Source organism: Paroedura picta, chromosome 14 (genome assembly GCF_049243985.1).
Source record: "Paroedura picta isolate Pp20150507F chromosome 14, Ppicta_v3.0, whole genome shotgun sequence".
NCBI lineage: Eukaryota > Metazoa > Chordata > Lepidosauria > Squamata > Gekkonidae > Paroedura > Paroedura picta.
This window is the reverse complement of record NC_135382.1, coordinates 21677566-21699026: the sequence shown is the minus strand read 5'-3', so window position 1 is coordinate 21699026 and position 21461 is coordinate 21677566. Positions and strand designations below refer to the sequence as shown.

General features: G+C 43.6%; 1 protein-coding gene across 4 annotated transcripts; it reads left to right on the top strand.

Annotated features, from left to right (window-relative positions):
- Positions 1-6074: 6074 nt before the first annotated feature.
- Positions 6075-19466, top strand: CEBPG (CCAAT enhancer binding protein gamma). 4 transcript variants are annotated; one of them, XM_077309505.1, is made up of 3 exons: positions 6088-6219; positions 7869-7991; positions 16899-19466. In XM_077309505.1, the coding sequence occupies exon 3, from the start codon at positions 17013-17015 to the stop codon at positions 17463-17465; it is 453 nt and encodes a 150-aa protein (XP_077165620.1). In that variant the 5' UTR covers positions 6088-6219; positions 7869-7991; positions 16899-17012; the 3' UTR covers positions 17466-19466. The 4 variants fall into 4 exon arrangements, with proteins under 4 accessions (XP_077165618.1, XP_077165620.1, XP_077165619.1 ...); XM_077309504.1 differs by having other exon boundaries at positions 7869-8015; XM_077309503.1 differs by lacking the exon at positions 7869-7991 and having other exon boundaries at positions 6075-6219.
- The last annotated feature ends 1995 nt before the right edge of the window (positions 19467-21461 follow it).

Here is a 21461-nt window from a genome sequence, read left to right as displayed (position 1 = left end):
GTCCTGCCCTGCCCCAATTTGATGTTTTGCTTAATAGCTTGTCTATTATGCATCACAAAATGTTACTCTTCAGTGCTTTGCATTACTTGGGAGAATGTTTATAAATGCCCTAATAATTATGGGTGTGGGGAATAATTTTCTTATGTCCTGCGATTAACAAACTTCTTGGAAACGTGCTCCAGACGTGTTTCTCCTGCACTAAGATATCAAAACCCCTCCCACCCTGGTTTGTGCCTTTGAGAATAAACGAACAGGCGTGGCAATGCCTAAAGCCTGGGAATGAGAAAAGGCAGCTCTTTTACCTAGCGGGTGTCACTTTTTTTCTAACCCAAGCTTTGAAAATCCAGCAGCAAAGGTGGAGTCTCAGCCGCAGGGTCATATTTTTGAACTACCATTCTTTGTGTGGGTGGCTGTGGATGGGAATTGGAAGGCCATGGTAATTGAGGCCCACAGACATCCGGAAAGCCACAGTTGGGCACCCCTGATATTATTATTATTATTATTATTATTATTATTATTATTATTATTATTATTATTATTATTTCAATTTATTACTCGCCACTCCCAAGTGGCTCGTGGCGGGTTACAGTAGTCTGAATAAAATCCCTATAAAACCCCCATTAAAATCCCACACATACATACATAACACAGTTCCAACTAATCACAGTAACAAAAAAAGAGATACGGCAGAAAAAACTAACTCAAAAACTATCATTCCCCCAGTAAAATCTCATAGAGGGCAGTGGGAAGAGGGGTGTGGTTGGAACCCCGCAAGCCGCCATTCACATCGCTCTATCCTGGAAGGGGGCCCATACAGATCTTCCTTGCTGTGCGGGACTGGTAGAAGAGTCCCTTTTTGCAGGCTTTGCTGAACGCTGGAAGTCTGTTTGGGTCATCATTTCAGTCACTGATATTCCTCATGATCTTCTCTGTATGGGCATCCATATTACACGTGTATAATGGGCTTACAGGAATTCTGCTTGGGTTCTGGAGAGAGCTGGCAAGTGGGATTCCCATGTGTTTCCCTGTGGCTGCACATGGGTGACAGCGAACGGCAGTGGGTTCCCTCCCTCTGCCCTCACCACACCAAATTGCATGGCAGTGTGGCGATTCTAACCAGGGTCTTCCAGAGCCTAATCACAGACACCAATCATTGCCCAGCAATGGTGCTTGATTCTGCTCCAGACAGAAACTCTAAAGATCCTAGGATGGCCATGTTCTCCCTAGCTACTGGCGAGGGACGGATGGGTTGGGGTTGCAAGATCCAGGTTCAGCAACTCTTGGAGACTTGGGGATGGAGCCTGGGGAGGACAGGGACCTCAGTGAGGTACAGTGCCTGAGAGTCCACCCCCAAAAGCTGCCATTTTCCCCAAAGCACTGATCTGTGTTGTCTGGGCATGAGCTGTAATTCTGGGGGACTCCAGGTCCCACCTGGAACTTGGAGTCCCTAAAAGAACCATTACAAACAGTTATATTAATTTGGCCTTTCTCCCTTGCTGCCCTGTATGTTTGTAATCTTCTTCCATCACATGGTAACATTTCTTTCTTTGTTTAAATCCAAAATGCACCTCTTCATGAATCCTCTGGCTTCATATATAAATGTTCAACTCAAACTGAACTGCAGCCTATTTCTGAGCAGTGTATTCATCCCTTATTATCCATCTCTTTTCCCTCCTCCTTTTGTAGCTGTCCTCTGTTTTTTTAAATAGTTAAGTTCCTTTCCCTATAATGTTCAGCATGGCTTCACCTAGATTGACAGTGCTACAGAAATAAATTCAACAGCAGCAACTTCATCCATCCTGAGATTAGATAGCAAAATAAAAAAGGCAAAAATGGAGCTGAATCCAAAATGTTTGAAAGATATTTTTCAGTTCCAGAAGGCTGAAAAAAGCCAGATGTGAGCACGGCTATTATCTGATTCTGACCAACAAGATGAAGTCATGGGAAACGTGAAAGTAGAAGCAGATGTACAAGGGTGAGATACAATCACAGGACACAGAAGATGAGAGGGTGATCAGGTAGAAAATGGGAAAGGAGGTCTTGCTAAGAGGGAATGGAAATTAGTGTGTCTCTTGCACAGGAGCAAGAGATGTTTGCAGGTGTCTACCACAAAGATTAGGTGGGAACTCCCTGATACCAAATGGCAGAGCAGGGGAGGGTTTAGCCTCTGAAGAAGTGGAGGATAAAAAATAAAGTTTTAAAAAGGTGTGATTAATAAAGAGGAAGAGAATATGAACTGGGTTTTCACTACCTGAAGGCGTCCAAAAGTGGCTTACTAAAATCTTTCCCTTCCTCTCCCCACAACAGACACCCTGTGAGTTAGGTGGGGCTGAGAGCACTAACAGAACTGCTCTGCACTAAGAGCTCTAAAACGACTGTGACTAGCCCAAGGCCACTGGTGGTGTTACACCACAGTCAGAGCACCTGTCTCAGTGCTCTGCTTCGTTGGATACTCAAGAGGAACCTTGTAGGCTAAATAAAGCGCTTAAGAACCATTTCCTCTATAGGTGATGGCTGCCTCTCCCATTTGCCACTGCTATAATTGCTTGTGGATGTAGACAGGGCCATTTCTGCAAGTGATTCAGAATGTTAGTTGGGATGCAGTGTAGAGACATCACTGCCAATCCAGCGGAACAGATAATCACAGCCCTGCAGTTTTGCGGTGATTGTGAAGGCGGTGATGTAGTGTAGGGGAGCCTTTCTTGGAAACTTACTGCCAACTTGGCATCGCATTCTGTGTATGAGCACTCCCTAAGGGAGCCAGTTTCAACCTTTTGACCATGGAGGACCCCAGAAATGATTTTTTCAGATTTTGAGGAACCCCAGAAATTATGTCAGCTGGCTACACAGGGTGATACACGGAACTCCCTTCCATGCCCCCTGTAAGTGACATGTTACAAGACGGGAGATCACCACCTTCTTTAATAGAAGAAGAAGAAGAGTTGGTTCTTATATGCCACTTTTCTCTATCCAAAGGAGGCTCAAAGCGGCTTACAGTCACCATCCCATTCCTCTCCCCACAACAGACACCCTGTGAGGTGGGTGAGGCTGAGAGAGTCCTGATATTCCTGCTCGGTCAGAACAGCTTTATCAGGGCTGTGATGAGCCCAAGGTAACCCAGCTGGCTGCATGTGGGGGAGCGTGGAATCGAAACTGGCTTGCCATATTAGAAGTCCGCACTCCTAACCACTACACCAAGCTAGCTCTCAATTAAATCTGTGGCATTACTTTTATCCCCATCATTTTCCTTTTCCTGCCTGCTCTTTGTGGCTACTTTACAACAATCCCCTTACAAAGTCTGCATATCTAGGAGGCAGTTTCCTGGCCAGGACACAAAAGATAGAATCTTGGGGGCTGACCAGCTATTGTCTGAACTGGAAGAAATCCATGGGTTTGGACGTTCTTCAGACCATCCTTGTGCTCATGTTAGCTTTCAGTTATGTCAGGGAGGAGCAGGAGCAGGGTTTGAGGAAGCTATCCCTTTTGGTTCCTTAGTACTGCCTGATGTGGAGCTAAAGGTATATGTTTCCCTCTCATCTCCAAAGAAGTAGCTCACGCACCCAAATCTCAGTGCTCTGCTTCGTACTTGAGGAACCTTGTAGGCCCTCACCTGTAGGGTGTAAGTCTTCTCAGGCAAAGATGACAATTCCCATCTGTTCCCTTTGTGTACATCTGCAGAACTATACAACCCTTTCTCAGCAGTGAATTGCATCTCCACTTGCTTGGCCATGGGATTGAGATGCCCTCTTGGGCTGGCAATGGCTTGTGAAGCTTTCCCTTGGATCTAATTGTTTATTTGGATGGGCCTGGGGATATTTGCTTTTCTGTTTGCACCTTCCAATTTTGGAATTGTCCTTGAGTTATTCCTGGCAGGTGGTATACTAAGGTTTTTTATGTCTGGATGTAGAAGGAGAAGTAGTTTTCCTCCTATGATTTAATCTCTTTCCTGAGGCCATAGTGCATTTTTAGAATAATCTATACTGCCCATTTGAATGGGCAGTAATAAAGCATGTATTGATGAAGTTGGCTCTGATCCACAAAAAGCTGATACTGGAATAAATTTGGTTTGACTTTCTGGTGCCCTGAGACCTCTGTTTCATTCTGATGTATTGATTACTTAAGAGCCTTTTATGAGTGAGGAGAACTGAAGAGATATTTTCCCCTGGGGCCATAAGTGTGCCAGACAGAGGAAAAAAAGAAGGAAACCATGGAGTGCTTAATAGGAGGCAGGATCTTTTGGCCTGAGAAATGGCAAATCTTTGAGACCAACTTGTTTGTTGTGCCAGGGGGGAAATGGATGTGTGGTAGAAGATAAACTCCCTGGTGAACCAGATGGGCCACCTCAGTGGCCATGTGCATGAGTATCAAACTAAGTAATCATGGACACAGAGCAGAGATTAGGGATTTCCTTCTAATTTCTCCTGCCTGGGCATCTGGTGAGGGTTGCATGGCAGAATAGGAATTCAACCTGGGCATTTCACATCCTAGTCCAACATTTTAACTACTACAGCAGTGCTTTGAAATACCCCCCCCCGGGTCTTTTAATTAACAAAAGCCAAAATGAAGGATTCAAGATTGTGAGAGTTTCTGTAGGGACAAAGACATTGGGAAAAAGTGGTGCTGGGTGCAAAATAGATTTTAAAGTGCATGAAAGCCTATTGACATAAGCATACATACAAAAAAAACAATACCTCTTTGAAGAATATGTTTATATGTTTATACTGGTACCCTCACCCTACTTCTCTGAGCTGTGTAAGGCGCTCCAGTGCCACCAGTGGGCTGGCTCCCTTGGGAACAGTTCAAGTGTGGATACCTCACCCTATATTCAATCACCTTATAATATTATTTTATTTATTAGATTTTTAGACCGCCCTCCCATATGGCTCAGGGTGGTTTACATATAACATCACAGGGTGATACACGGAACGACCTAAACATAACATAATCAAAAGTACTATCAACAATAATCCAACAGTGGTTCGAAATCAACACCATTACAGTGGTTTTGATCAACAACAATATAACAGAAAGGCAATTTAGATAAGGCCCCCAGAGAGGTCAGACTGGTTTAGGCCAAGGACTGGGTGTCTGAGGGGGACCTGGTGTTGGATGGTGTTGGGTTTGGTTAGTCTCAGGCATATGCTTGGTGGAGGAGCTCCCTTTTGCAGCCCTTGCGAAATTGTGGGATTTCAGGCAGGGCCCTGGTCTCTTCAGGGAGCTCTTCCACCAGGTGGGGGCAAGGATGAAAAAAGTTCTGGTCCTTGTTGAGGGCCTATGTGCTTCTTTTGGGCCAGGGATCACCAGCCAGTTGGCAGTGGCAGAGCGTAATGCTCTTTCGGGGGTGTAGGCAGAGAGATGGCCTCGCAGGTACACGGAGTCCAGTAGGACCTTTAAGACCAACAAAGATTTATTCAAGGCCTTTGCATGGATGAACTCTTCCTTGGATTACCCTGCTTCAATTGACCCTATAATATTGACACGAAATACTAAGAAACCACCTAAAAACAGCAAAATAAGAACTGAATTCACACAGCACTCTCCTTCACTTTGAGCCACTGGAAAAGGTACAATAGAAAGATTTGAACCAACAAAACACGTTGGCTGGGGGGGGGGGGGAAGCTCTCCATCCCAGGCATAATCATGTTATGTGAGAATTTGTGTGCTTAAAGAAAACAGGCTCCACACTTCATTAATGGATCTTTGAATTTGGGGGACTTAGCCCTTTTTGCGCGGCGAAAGAAGACTTGAGGTTAGGGAAGACGTCAGAACCCGCCAGCACAGAAGAACGCAATAACGATCTATGGAGAAGATACACAAACGCCTCCCCCCGCCCATAAACTACGCCACCCCCACGAACCCGCCTGGCCTCCTTTGAGAAGAAAAAAAAAAAAAACCCTTGCGAGGCAAAGCCTCTCATTGGTTGTAACACTTGCCTGTCCAACCGCCAGAGCGCGACGATTGGCGCTCCCCAACGACCGCCGCCAGCCATTGGCCAGAGGAGCCGCCAGTCGGAACGCGGCGGGCGAGAGTTGCATCATCTTTGCGGTGCACCGCTTCTTGATTGGCCGGGGCCGGTTTCGCAATCGCACAGCCCCCCCCCCCCCCGTTCTCTCCGTCGCTCCATCAGCCCTGAGAGAGAATTGAGAGAGAGGGGAAAAGAGTGGGGCCTGGCTGGGCCCGCGCCTCTCCCGCCCCCACCCCGGATCGACACCGGGCCAGGTACGGGGCTGGATGGGGCCGAGAACCCCGTGAGGGGAGAAGGGAGGGGGCGGGGCCTCCTGGGGGGGTGAGAAGGCGCTGTGGGGCGGAGTTGGGGGGGGGGTCCAGGATTGGGAAGAAGGGGAAAAAAGGGGGGGGGGAGGATGAGGGCAGCCCTCACCTGGGGGGGGGGGAGAGAGAAGCGGGCCTGGTTATGGCGGGGCGTCTCGGGGGCAGAGTTAGGGGGTCAGTGGTCGGGGCCGTCTCGCCTTTCCCTCCTCCCCCCCTCCTGGGGGGGCTCTACAAAGGGAAGCAAAACGAAAGTGGGGCTGAGAGGAGGCAGGAAGAGAGCGCGCGCCCGACCGCCCGCGTGGCTCTCTCTCTCTCTCTCTCTCTCTCTGAAGTCTGATGCAACCTCGAAGCAACTCCCCGGCCTGTCCCTGCTGGGATGAGCTCATGCTCTTGGCACTAGACGGAGATCCCGCAGAGCCTTGCACAGCTTGCTGGGTGGTGGAGTGTGTGTTTTTTTTGGGGGGGGGAGGGGGAGCGGAGGAGAAAAGGAAGCCTAAGGTGGTCGGCGGTGGGGTGGGTTGGGGTGGATAGGGGCTGGCGTCCTCTTAGACTTCCAGCTCCTCTCCAGATGACGGAGATCTGTTTCCTTGGAGGACATGGCTGTTTTGGAAAGGTGGGTCCCCGCCCCCTCCCCTGGCTCCACCCTCCCAATAGCCAGGAATTCTTTAACCCAAAATTAGCAACCCTATTCCCAGGCAGGGCCGTCATGAGCCCGCCACTCTTCAGGAGGTCCTCTGATGTCCTTTTTACTATTTGAACCAACTCTGCTGGCTTGTGAGATCAAGTCACCTGCCTTGACCTGCTTCATGAATGAGCAAGTCTCCTCTAGAGAAGCCGGTTCTGATCCTTTGCTATAAAGCTGGCTGAGTGGCCTCTGGACAGTTTTGCTTTCACTCTTCTTTCAGCCGAATACACTTCAGGGTTTTTTTTTTATGAGGGAAGGTAGAGCCATGTATTTTGTTCTTAGGACTTTGGAGGAAGGGAGAAATAGAATTATGCCACATATGGAGGGAAGAATTTATTTAATTTCTTTGCTTTTATATATGTGTGTCCACATTTCTCTGAGCATCTTAGCCTGATTCTCAATGAACAATGAAGGTGAAAAAATATTGATGCAATTTGAAACAACAGATATGAAATGATTAAGATGAGGCTAAAATAACATTCCATCCTCCCATAGGCTAAGGAGTAGTAGTAGAGCCTCAGTAGATGGGGCCTGGTTCAATTCCTGGTATCTCCAGTACAAAGGTCAGACGAAGTGATGTGAAAGATCTCCACACTTCAGACCATGGAGAGAAGCTGTCAGTCAGTAGACAATACTGAACACTACTGACCAAAGTTCTGATTCTAGATAAAGCAGTGTTATCTGTTGGTCATTTCTCTGTGGCCCTTGTCCCAGGTACCTTCCTCCTGAACTTCCATAGTGCAGCCGCACACAATAGGTACAATAAGGCCATCTACTTCCTGGAGGCAGCTTCAAAAGAGAACTTAACTGGTGCTCCATATTGTCTACAGGTTTGACATAGTCTTTGGAGATGTGTGATCCCAGTTCAGATGGGTAGGGGATGTAGTTTACTGGTGCTTTGCTTTGCTTGCAGGTTCAATCAGTGGTCTGACCCCCTTGATTGTGTAATACAGTTCGGAAAGTGAAAGCTGTAATATTGGTGACATCTAGAAAAGAAAGACTTCTGCTGTTCAGTCTCTGTGAAGCGTTGTTTATTGTAAGAACACTTTCATTTTCCATTGTAAGTATGGTGAAAAAGGTGAAAAATATTTTTCCAAGACAAGCAGAGGGAAACTTTGTTTATGTATATCAATATTTTGAGACTGCCTTCCCTTACGCAGTTGGCCCAAGGCTGTTTGCAAGTATGTGTAATAATAAAACTATAAATCAGAACACACATAACCCATATTGACAGAAATTAAATCAACAAAAAGTCTGCTGGAACATGCTCTTCTGAATAAGAGCTATTTTTTTCCCACCTCCATTGCCAGGGTATTCCAAAGCTACTGAAAAGCTGTAGAGCAGATCAAACCCTTCTGGCTGCAGGAATGAAGCTGGCACATGCCATGGGGGTCATAACAACAGCTAGCTATTCCGGGTTTATTTTAATTATTTTATTACATTCTTATATACTTCTTGGCAAAAGGTGCTGCACTGTATAAAATGAGATCTGTTATGCTTAGTGTTTCCCTAGAGATACTGAGAGTTCCGTTTGTCCCCTCAAAATACACTGCCCTCCTATTAACTGCTTTTGGAAACAAAGCGCAAATATTGTAGTATTCAGAAACTGTTGGGTCAGGAGCTCTCTTAAAGATACTGTATTTAAGTAAAATAATGGAGATAAAGCTCACAATAGTGAAAAATTGCTTCAATTGTTCCCCCTAAGCTGTGTGCATGGGTGGGTGCTCATTAACACAGGAAACTCCACTCAGCAGCAGACTGGCAGGGCAGGGTCTTGTACTGCCAGTTTTTAAGATAACAGCAGTTGTATTGGCTCAGGATGTGAACTGCTCCACTCAGTAAGGGGGAAAAAATTAGAGGGAACATTTCTGGCTTCTTATTTTTAGCAGTTCTCTTCAGGTTGTGGCTGAAGGGTTTAAAACACAAGCAGCCATGATGTAGGAGTATGGGTTTTGCAGTTGTGAAGTGCATGTATTTAAGCATATTCACATGCAGGCATGTGCTGTTATAGTTCTTGAATTTTGTGTATAATATGAAGTACTTTAAAATATATTTAAAGCATTTGAAACTTTGAGAAACATTTTGATGTCTCTTGGTTCAAATTGATGGGATCATTGAGGGCTGGCTTGATTGTAGGCTGTCATAAATCCATAATGGTTGACTGAGATAGTTGTGGCTGAGTTTTCAGATTCAGTTGAAACTTTTCATGCACAATGTTACTCTCATGCAAGTCCATCAAAGGTCACACAGCCTGTAGGCAGCCAATCTTTTTTTACAATTATCTCAAGATGATTGAGCTTTTGCACTGCTCCCATACCTGGTACATCAAGAAGCGTAGACAGATGTTGAAGAAACACCAACACCTGACCAAAAAGAGCCCTGTGAAGCCTGTGCAATTGGGGCCTAGGCTTTGTGACATTATTGATTTGTGCATGCTCTTAAAAAAAATGGATCACAGTATCAACCCCCCCCCCCCACTTTTCTAGGGTACTAAGAAATACCAGCATCATACTGGCAGGGGCTCATGGGAATTGTAGTCCATGGACATCTGAAGAGACACAGTTTGGCCACCCCTGTTATATAATACATCATTCAGATTTGTAGCCCATCTTTCCTTTAATATTCAAAATGATAAATTGGTAACTAATAATATAAAACCTTGAAGGAGCTGAACACACTATATAGCTTTATTGCTGCTACCACCAATGCCACAGTATGATTTTAATGAAATGGCAAGTCCTCAAAGGGTAGCAGCTAAGAGTGTCAAGCTAGGCTGGGGGGAAATCTTCCTGGGCCACGAAGCTCCCTCTTTAAGGCAGTCTCATTCTTCCATCCTAATCTGCCTCAGGCTGGATGTAAGGATAAACTGGAAGAGAAAAGAACAATGTCTGCTGCCCCCTCCCAAGTTCACTGAAGGAAGAGTAAAATAAACATGTAAGAGAAAACTTCATTTTTGTGCACTTAGTGCTTCTTAGGCCAATCCGTAGGCGAAATGAAGAGATTGGAGAGACCATGAAACTTTGTTCTTAGCTGGAAGTTACCTCTTAAATAATTATTTTATTGTTTGTCATAAAAGCTTTGAATTACATGATCCTGGGTAGTGTTATCATATTTGTAGCCTGCGTTTTTAGCAAAGGACTACAAATAAATACAAGTTGGTGGAAGGAGAGCTATGGAAGGGGGCTTTGTTTCTCCTTTCCCCCTGCAGTAGGATATGAATGAAATCTGGGAGGGTGGGGAGGGAAGGTGCTAGCTAGGCAGGCTAGTGGAAAAGCTTTGTCCTCTCTTCTCTTGCAGAGTGCCTGTTGGTGGAGTCTGATTTCCTCCCCCCTCCCAGATTATGCTGCGTTGTTCCACTGAGACAACCATGGTGGGGAGCATCTTGCTTGAAGCAACTTAAAACCACAGGGAAAGTGCCATGGTAGCAAGTATAGCAGTGACACGCTGAATGGGAGGCCCAGGTTTAGGGGCCCCATTTTTGTGCTTGTCTCTTCATGTGGAATTGCTTACATAGTTTGCTCTCTTCGGTGTCTTTTGACGTTGACTGTTCTTCTGCCTACTGGCTTGGTCAATTCCCTTTGCAGTATAGCCATTGGGAAGTGCTGCTGCCCCCTTGTATTTTGTTGAATGGGAAAGGAGAGGAGGAACAGTCTTCTGGAGAAAGTGTACAGATCTCATTAAAAACGGATTAAATGCTTTAAAAAGTGCTACAATGATGTAAGGGAGATGGTGGCTCTACTGGCTGTCATAGTGGCTGCACCAGACACTCTTGAAGCCATTGTCTGCTGCTGCAGCAGCAGCTCTGTGTGGAGAGTAGCAGAAGGAAAACAGCACTGGGAAGGTGCATAGCAAACTAGTGTGCAGGCTGCATCCCCCTAGCTAACAGAAGGGTGTCTATGATTTCATTTGCCCAGTTAATGGTCTTCAGGCTTCTGTTGCATTTACAGAGTTAAGGCCACTGTCCTGCGCGGATTATCAGTTTGTTTTCAGTTGTCCTATTCTTTTCCTTTCAATCTAATTTTTAAAAATTGAAATAAAACCTAATAAAAGTAACGACATTTAAATGGATTTTTTTGGTGTTTCTTGACACACAGCTATGTTGTTCTCAGAACTAGATTAAAAAATTGATGTATCCTCTTGTGTGTCCTTCCCAAGAGGGTTTTGAATTGTGCAAAAACAGGATCATTGGAAGGCTTAAGTCATTAATCATTTTTTATTTATTCAGCCATTCAGACCCCCAGCGTATATGTTTGCAACCCCCCCCCCCCTTCCCAATATGATCAGGGTGGTAAAGAAAGCTGAAGCAGCTTGGCTAGAAAGAGAACTTGTAAGTGGCACATGATGTCTAAAAGTTAAGCATTTCAATATTGCCGTAAGGGGAGAGTAAGGAGCCCAAGCTTACATCTGCCTGTGTTGTTGATATTGCCTTACAAAGCATGTCTGTTTCCATGGAGACTGTCAACACAACAGGCCCAAAGATAATCAAACAACTTGTTCTCCAGTTTATGACTAAGACGGTTGTTGGAACTCTGCATAGTGCTCTTGAATACTGTTCTCTGGTATCAGAGCAGGAGTTCTCAAGCAGAGGCTTAGCTAGTAAGGCACATAGATGCAACCACTCAAGTGACAGAATAGAATGACGTAACTTGAGTGGTACCTATCTGCCTTACTTGTTAAACCTTTGGTTTCCATGGGGACAGTACCGTGGGGAAAACCTGCATCGTATGGCCACACCCCACAGATGCATGTTGCTCTTCCCTTTATGTTTGCAACAAGGTTGAAGGGGGCTGACTATTATATTTAAAAAAAACATTTTCTGCCAGTGGGTATCAGGTAATTGCTCTCTTGGTGATGTCCTAAACAGTTTGTTTTTTGTTAAACTGTCAGTCTGAACAAGGTATTTCTCCTTTCAGCTGTGTTGAAAGAAATACATTTCTCTGTCCAGTCTGACAGCCGTGTGTGCTATAACTGGCTAGTCTTAAAGAGCTGTTGGCTGGTTGTGGTTAAGTGGTTCCTTTGATGTCACTCTATCAAACCTTCAAAAATTATTTATATTGTCTCTTTAAAAAACTGCTTCATCTATAGTTCTTGTGTAAAGTGTGTATGAGCAAAGGGTTTTTATGGAGCACAAATGTAGATTCAGCAGGTCTGATTATCTAGCCAGTTGCAAAGCTCCCAACAATGATTTACTGTGGAACAACAACAACAACAAACATTTTGCAGATCTTTCAGAATCTGGCAAAGTGAAATTACGACTACAGAATTCTACAGTTATATTTGAAGTGTGAAATGTCTGTACCTCTGAATTCTTTGGTAGGCATCAAATACAGAATGTTTCTGAATTGTCAGTTGCCCTTGCTTGTTACCAGTGCATGTGAGTCGCCAAATACTGTATGTTGCCAATTGTGACAGTTTGGCATTTATATAATGTATTTCAATAATCAAAGTAGTTCATAAAGTTCTTGGAAGTCCATATGCCAGCCCAGTAAAGAGAGGTCAGTATCACCAACTCTGTATTATGGATCTGTCCTTGCTGAGGATTCATTTAATAGAGAACCTCTCTGTACATAATATAAAATTGTGGGGTGAATAGTTCATCACTAAGAACACAGTTAGAGAATATTCTACATTGCAATTTATAGATGGGAATTCTGAGAACTTTGAGGAAGAGTTTGAGAACAGGGCCCTGTAACCCTTAGAAATGGTCATGTCTGGGGTGGATGCTGAACAGCTCTGGCCCCGAAATGAGGTTGAAGATGTGCAACACATCGCTTTTCCTAATATGCTTCAGTGTCAGCTGATGAGGCTCTGCTGCCTCCTTCTTACCATACACTTAGACATTTGGGTTGTAGGATGGGGGAGGCTCTTCTGCCCAAAATTATTATCCGTAATCATGATATTGTGTTTTAATTATGTTTTAATGGGTTTTTATGGGATTTTATTGTTTTTATGAATCTCTAAACCGCTGTGAGACTTTTGAGAGCAGTGGTATATAAATATAAATATAGATAGATAGATAGATAGATAGATAGATAGAAATGTCATAGTTAAATTTAGTAGTTAAAACTAAAAAGATACATGCATCAAATCAGGGATTGCAATAGGCTGTATTGATGAACATTTAAGATTGTCTCTGCCTACATTACTGACAGTAAGAAGTATTTGGGATATTTTATACTGCAAAATTTAAAAACAGTTATTAAAGAATAGATAGATGTTCAAACCAACCAACCCCCTTACACACATTTTCTTGCAAATGGCCAATGGCTTTTCCATGCTAGCTGGATTGGGCTAAGCATGGGCAAATGTCTAGTCGAAGGATGCTGTGTCTAGAAATGCTGGGTCTGAGATTAAGCACTTGAAACTGTGATGGGGTCATCCCTTTGGTATCAGCAGTAGGGTGCTGGAGCAGTACATGACTTGTGGAGCTGGGTCTGTTTAGGAAAGAGATTATCGTGGAAGTGAATGTCAGTGTGTGGGGGACAGCTGTGAATTTCCAACTGGCTAATTCTGTGCAAAATGATGGCTCTGTAAAAATAGAGCAAATGTTAGATGGCAAGACTAGTCTCCAAGACAAGGTTGTGAAATTTGAAGCACTTAAGGCCTGGCTAGACATTTCATCCACCAGGGATGTTGTTGTGATAGCTGAATACATCCAGGGATTTGGAGGGAGGTTGCCTCATAATGAAGCAACAAGGGGCTTCAAACAACTGTAAAAATGCCCTTTGAGTATATCAAACTGCCAGGAAAAATGTACTTATCCCTAATGTTTTGAGATTTACTGTTTTCAAGGGATGTAGGTTTACATATCTAAAATGGATATTCACACTTGGTTAGCTTCTGAACTGTAAAATATGTGGGAAGAAAAAGTAGATCTTGAAATACATTAGAACACAGCCTTATTCTGCATAATTTTAATTTTTTTTCTAAACCCCCCCCCCCTTTGCTGCTTTCCTGGTAGCCCTGCAGAGAGTACAACAGTAGCATGGTATGAAGTCTACATCTAATCAAAGGCAAAGACACCTTCTGTACTGGTAGATGTCCATATTTATCTCAGAAAATGGCAGGTCATTACTATGGAAGAAGGTTTCCTTTGCTGAATTTGTCAGGTTTTAACAGGCTGCACACTCAGTTCTGCCCCTGAGTAGTATTGTGGATAGTTCAGTTCTTAAGTGTTAAAAATACAATATAAAAGTTTAAAATAGGTCACCGTATTGTACCAAAATAATTAGGGTGGCCAGTAGGGGAAAGAGAATGGACTATATTGATATAATAAATGCATTTCTGCGAGAGCATGAATACAGATTAGGGATGGGCATTCAACTTTACACAAGTAAAAAATATATCCAAAAATGCCTTATCAGTATTTTTAGATATATTTCAGCATCCCAAATGTATCCAGGTTTAAAAAAAAAATCTGGGGAGAAAATTCTGAGAAAATGCTGGATATATTAAGGAATTACTGGTAGATATGAAAACAGCTCCTGTCTCTCAACTATTTGTTGAGCTCCTGTATTCTCTTTAAACTTAAGAGAGAGAGCCAGTTTGGTGTAGTGGTTAGGAGTGCGGACTTCTAATCTGGCATGCCGGGTTCGATTCTGCGCTCCTCCAAATGCAACCTGCTGGGTAACCTTGGGTTCGCCACAGCACTGATAAAACTGTTCTGACCAAGCAGTGATATCAGGGCTCTCTTGGCCTCACCTCCCTCACAGGATGTCTGTTGTGGGGAGAGGAACGGGAAGGCGACTGTAAGCCGCTTTGAGACTCCTTCGGGTAGGGAAAAGTGGCATATAAGAACCAACTCTTCTTCTTCTTCTTAAAAGAGGCTCTGTATGACAGCCCCCGCTGGCTCAAATTGGGGTTGGTTGGCTTCAGCAGCCTAGTTTAAACCAGGCTGCAGGAGAAGTTAGCTCAGGATCAGCTTCTACTGGGGCTAGCGTCTCTTGCAGCTTGGTTTAAATTGAAATTCAAGAGAAATTGGCTGGGCCTGTGTCACTTTGGGATTGGCTTCTCATGTAGCCCTGTTTCAGACAGCCTGCAACAGAAGTCAGCCAAGGAGCAGTCTATTCCCCTTCGCCACAGATTATGGTGCACAGTTTTTCCTACTTGGGTCTATTGGACCCCTGAACATTCAGAATTTCTGAAAAAAAAGTATTGGGATCTGGGAAACTGGAATTTGTTGTTGTTCAATATATCTAAACTGGAAAAAAGGTGAAAAAATTGTACACCCCTAACATATGTTGCTATAGCATTTAGACAATATTGGTATGTAACTAAATATAGTTTTTATTTAACTAAAGAGCATAAGCCAACATCTCTCGTGGTGCTGCCTGCATGCACAGAAGAATCATCTGCTTATAGATTTATTATACTCAAAGGATATTAAGCAAGATTACTTTCTGGAAGGCTAAGGCTTCAGTCCTAGGCACGCTTGCTTGGAAGTAGTTGACCAAAGTGAGTGTTGTTTCTGAGTAAGTATGGAAATCTAATTGTCTAGAATGTTCCAGAAACAAGACTCATTAGAGGGGAAGGGGCTTTCTCTCTGAGACTGGAAATTAATCTCCATATTGTCTAGACCAGGGGTAGTCAAACTGCGGCCCTCCAGATGTCCGTGGACTACAATTCCCATGAGCCCCTGGGAATTGTAGTCCAATGGGAATTGTAGTCCATGGACATCTGGAGGGCCGCAGTTTGACTACCCCTGGTGTAGTAAAATCATCATTACTAACTAAATAAATGAACACATAGCAGAGCTCTGTGAGTTGGAAGTAGAAGTAGTGGGTAAATAGGACCGCAATATCCCACATTTGGGCTCTCAGGGTGGCAGTAATGAGGTGCCGGGTGGATTCTCCTACATCCTAGTGTCTGAGATGACTGAGTAGGAAGGCTTCAGGAAGAAATAAACGACTTATTGTCTCACCTCATATATTTTACCTGCACACAAGCAAGTGTGTTATACAGAAAAGGAGTCTTCTATCTGCATCTTAACTCAATTATAGGTAATTGTAGTATAAGCTTTGGCATCTTGTTATAACAATGTATTTGTTTAAAAAGTTCAGATGTTTATTTACAGAGAAAAATCAGTATTTTCTCCAATTTAAAGGTCCAACTACCTTGTTGATTAAAAACATCGCAGCAGCTTTGGGCATTACAAATACAGATAGGGCACCATTCCTTCTTGTGCATCCCTCTCCCTCATATATTAATTAGCTCTGTCATTAATGTTTGTGTTTCTGACTCAGTTAACCAAGGGGGGGGGGAAAGTTTGTTTGCAGTATTCAGTTGTAACTCCTAGCTTCTCAAGGTCACTTTTCAGAGAATTTGGGATCTGTTCTGGTATTTTTAGCTATGGCCCTACTAACCTTAGTAAAATCAAAAGCATTCAGTTTTGAACTGTTACTGTTCTGGTCTGTCATATCTTTTCCACACTACAGTCTAGTACAGTGAGCTAGGCTGGCGGGGGATTGGGGCACTGATGCCCCTCTTGCAGGAACGTTTGCTGTCATAAAAGCAGAACAAGCCACCTTTTGAGCCCAGAGCATTGAGAATGGCACTCAAGTGGGTGACTACACAACCCACCCATGCAGTTGTTGACTTAAATAACCAATGGGGTTGATCCATGACCAGTGGGACTGATCCAACTGCTACCTCACCATGCCACTGAGCAGTGTTCATCAATCAAAATGTTTGTTCCATCTCTTTCCTTTTGTGCCAGGTTTGAACACCTTTTAAGTAGTTTTTCTCTCAAGTGAGTGGCCCTTTCATTGAAGGAAAAGCCACTTAAATTGGAAGAAGGAGCCTGGGTGGATGACTGTTTGCATCTATCCCATTATGAAATGTGTCTGCCGGAGCATTAATTACACAGCCTTTGAAAGCCAGTGCTAGGGGTAGAGAAGTGTGGTCTTCTTGGTGTTCTACAATCTCTCTTTTTTCTTCTTTCTAGGTTTAGCGGTTGGCTGATCCGTGTGAAGGTTGTTCTGGAAACGTCTTGGAAACCGGTAACATTTTACTCCCATCTTCTAAATCGTACAGTGGGTTTAAAGAAGAGTCTGTCCAAATGAGCAAGACATCACAGCAGAACACAACTGCAGAAACCAATGGAGTAAGTGTCATCTTTACCCAAGCACACACCAGTGGGTTGCAACAGGTTCCCCAGTTGGTGCCTGTTAGTCCTGGAGGGGGAGGGAAAGCGACACCTCCCAGCAAGCAGGGTAAGAAGAATTCTGTCCTTGACAGGAACAGCGATGAATACCGCCAGCGCAGGGAACGCAACAACATGGCGGTGAAAAAAAGCCGGCTGAAGAGCAAGCAGAAGGCTCAGGACACACTCCAGAGAGTCAACCAGCTTAAAGAAGAAAATGAACGCTTGGAGGCCAAAATCAAACTCCTGACAAAGGAGCTGAGTGTGCTCAAAGACTTGTTTCTTGAACATGCCCACAACTTCACAGACAGTGTGCAGCCTGTTGGCACAGAGAGCACCCCAACAAACCCAGATGGCACCGGACAGTAGATTCTCTTTCCTAGTTCATAAGCAGGGTAGAGTGGGCACTGCCCTCCTTCCACATCACATGCAGCCACAAAGAAGGACCTTTTCTTCTAATCTTTGTAACAACTGTCATTTTGTGGGCGTCTTTTTTAGACTAGTAGGCTTAACACTGAAGGTAGATGAGTCTAGTAAACGAAAACCTGTTTATTATTGAGTATTTGTTTGGAGCGAAATGATTAATGTGCTATTTGCTCTGGTGTTTTTAACTAAGGAAAAAGTGTCAAAATTGGCAAGCATCCATCCCTGATACTGCCTTTGCCATGGCTGAACCTTTTAGTAGATTCACAACTTAGGTTATTAATTTTAAAACCTAATTAAAAGGGCAGCAGTTTTTTAATAAAAAAACATTAATTTTTTAAAATATAATGACTTGCAAAAACCATGGAAAGCTGGTGCCATCTTTGGAAAGTTGTTCCTTTGTCTTGAGAGTCCGTGTGGTGTGGTTAAGAGTGGCAGACTCTAATCTGGAGAACTGGATTTGATTCCCCAATCCTCCACATGCAGCCAACTGGGTGACTTTGGGCTAGTCTTGCAGAGCAGTTCTGTTAGAGCTCTCACTTAGCCCCACCTACCTCACAGGGCATCTTGGGGGGAGAGGAAAGGGAAGATGTTTGTAAGCTGCTTTCGGACTGCTTTGGGTAGTGAAAAGTGGGGTATAAAAAAACAGCTATTCTTCTTGTAGGGCTTTTTAAGATGATGCCTGCTAATCATGCTTTTTCTTAAACTGCTTTTAATGCAGATTTATACAAATCAAATTGGGAAACTCAGGCTTCTTAATTTTTTTTGGGGGGGTGCCCTAAAAAGTAGTTTGATTTTACTCCAATAGAATGTCAAAACAAATATCCACATTGTAGAAAACAGACTTCATTTTAAATTAACTGGCAATTGGCTCAACACTGGTTAAGAACCTTTTTAAAATTTCTTCAGCTGATTTTTTTCGGGAGGTGGGGGGGTAGAGTCATGTTTGAAGCCGAGATCTTGCTAACTGCAGCTGCCCTAGGGAGGAGAGCAGCTTTACAATTCTGTGGGCCTGTTGAGAGGTGGTTTCCCCTGTAGGGAGAATTGGCAGCTGTTCTTAAGAAATAAGAGTGGAGGGATGAGACGAAGCTGTGGACTTTGTAGAGAGACCCAGTGTTTTTTTGAAGATGGGAATTGTGTCCATGAGCCTTGTGGGATAACTAGCAACCTGCAGGAGAGCTAAACATATTTCTATGGCAATTTGGAAGCCCTTAACCCTCTGTTTGTTCCTTTGCCTGCTGCAGTGCTGTGACATTGGGAAGAAGGCTGTAATATTGACTGCATATGTACCAATGGCGCTGTGTCGACCAAGCAGTCTAGGGCAGGGGTAGTCAAACTGCGGCCCTCCAGATGTCCATGGACTATAATTCCCAAGAGCCCCTGCCAGCGAATGCTGGCAGGGGCTCCTGGGAATTGTAGTCCATGGACATCTGGAGGGCTGCAGTTTGACTACCCCTGGTCTAGGGTCTTAGATAATTCTCTGCAGACATGACCGCCGATTATCCTGTGGGCCAAACCAGGTTGGGTGGTTTAACAGGCTGCAGAATTACAAGCAAACTTGGGGTAGTTTATTTTTGTTAAGAAGAAACTGTCCAAGCAACAACATTCTGGATTCTTTAACTCTTTGCCTTTCCTGGGAGGTGGGGGTGCTTTAGCTTTTTGATAATTTTAAATGTATGTTTGTAATGAGCCCCTTATACATTTTTTTTGTCATATAGGAAACTTACTACATGAAACAAAGCAGGGAAGTTAATGTAATCTTATTTTAATTTATTTTCTGTTAAAAATATTTTTGTTCATGGTATGTTTGCCTACGATTGGACTACACAAATGACTGTTTTATACCTCCGCTTCCTTTCCAGTCATTGTGTTGTGTATGTATTTAGAAAGACTGTGGTAAGAATTCAAGTCATGATGGTAGAAAATTAAAAACAAAACAAAACCCTACACCAATTATGCTGATGCATACTTTTTTTTGTGGAACCTGGATGTTTCTTTACAGAGGGAGCAAGCAGCAGCTGCCTGAATTCTTGGGATGAGTAAAAATGACAATAGTGGCAAAATGGCAATAGTAACTATTCTCCTGCATGAGAGATTCTGTAATGTAAAGTACAGTATTTGCTGGGGTATAAGACTACTTTCCCCCCCTGAAAAACATGCCTCGAAGTGGGGGGGGGGGGTCGTCCTAAACGCCGGGTGCACTTCAGTTGGGATAGACATAGCTGCCCATAGTGGTCCATAGTACTGTAATGTAATGTAACAAACTATATTTTGAGTGGAAATGTTGGGGAGTCGTCTTATACGCCCAGTCGTCTTATACGCCGGCAAATACGGGACCTGTGAATAACGCTGCAAAGGGATTTCTATAAGTGCAAAGACAGGAGAAGCATTGGGGAGGAAGCAGTCCCTGCTCTACACCCCCTACTCATATGTCTTTCTAATTACTGTCATATTCCTTTAGCAGACAGATGCATTCACAAAAGACCTCCAAGAAATCTTTGCCTACTCTATACGTATGGGCCCAGAATGGAGTAAACTTAAGAGTGTTGGACTTGCACCAGAGAAATCTGGGCTGGGAGCCCCACTCATCTATGAAGCTTATTAGGAAGTCCTGGGCAAAATGCCATTTTTTTGTCTAACCTCCCAGAAAGGGTTGTTAAGAGGATCAAGTGGGATAACCCCCACATGCTGCACTGAATACACTGGAGTAAGGGCAGGACAAGTTTATTGTTGGCGGGAGGGGGGGGGAGAATTGGAACATGTTCAGGCTTAGTTAGCACATAATAAGCAGTAGTTTGGGCTTGAGTGTTTTGACCTTGGGGTGATTGTGGTGTGTTGGGTTAATAGCAAGAGAGTCCCAAAGGTATCTCCCACTGCACAGAAGGCGATGGGGAGCAGGGATGGGCACAGACCATGTGTTTGTGTCTCATTTCGGTTCATGGATGAATCATGAACAGAACCACGAACCGGGAAGTTGATTTGCAAACTGAACACGTTCATAGTGTGAAAGGTGGCAGGGTTTTAAATGGTTGCTTTCTACTCTTCACGAATCGCCTTGTTTGTGGCGACTCTTCAGTTTGCAAACTTGGTTTCATGAACTGGTCCAAATTCAGCTGTTTTGTGCCCATCCCTATTGGGAAGTTTTTGGACACCACCTGCAAAAGACCAGCCATGGTAATGGAACCAAACTGAAAGAAAAGGAAAACAAAAAGCAACAATCCTAACCAACAAGTAGTTAGGACCCAAAAGGTTAGATGCCCACAAAATATAAATCTAATTGTATGGTGTACATTATGCTATTTCAATTATTATACTATGGGCTTTGTCTCTGTTTTTCCCTTTATAAGCTCTGCACAAGAAATGTTGATATGATTATTTATATTTTGTGGACACCTAACCTTTTGGGTCCTCATATGGAACCAGATTGACCGACCACAAAGTTAGTATGAGCTTGAAGAATATAAATGAATTGACTCCAATAGAACTAATCTGGTGACCTTTTAGGGTGTATCCATAATCATAATGAGCTGCATTATGGTGACAGCTATGCCAGTCCATAGAAGAAAATGTAAAAGCAACACTAACATTTCCATGAGAGTTAAAAAGTTACAAGAGTAGTGAACTAGCTTTTGAGTCCACCAGAACCTTCGATGTTTGCTCTAAAAAGAAGTTGGGATAGGTTTGATGAAAAAGCCAAAAAGTCTCATGTGACTTGAAGCACAAGAGTAAAAAAGCCACACAATTAGATTAGAGGGTTCAAAACTGTTTTCAAATTGCTCTGAAGTCTGCAGTGACAAGAAATGGCTGCTCTTCTTTGGATTTTGTGTTTTTTCCACCCTGTTCTGGAACAGTGTGTATTTCATTGATTATATGAATCCTTCTTCTGAAAACTTCTGAATTACCCGACATCAAAATAACGCAACAATTACAAAACACATTCTT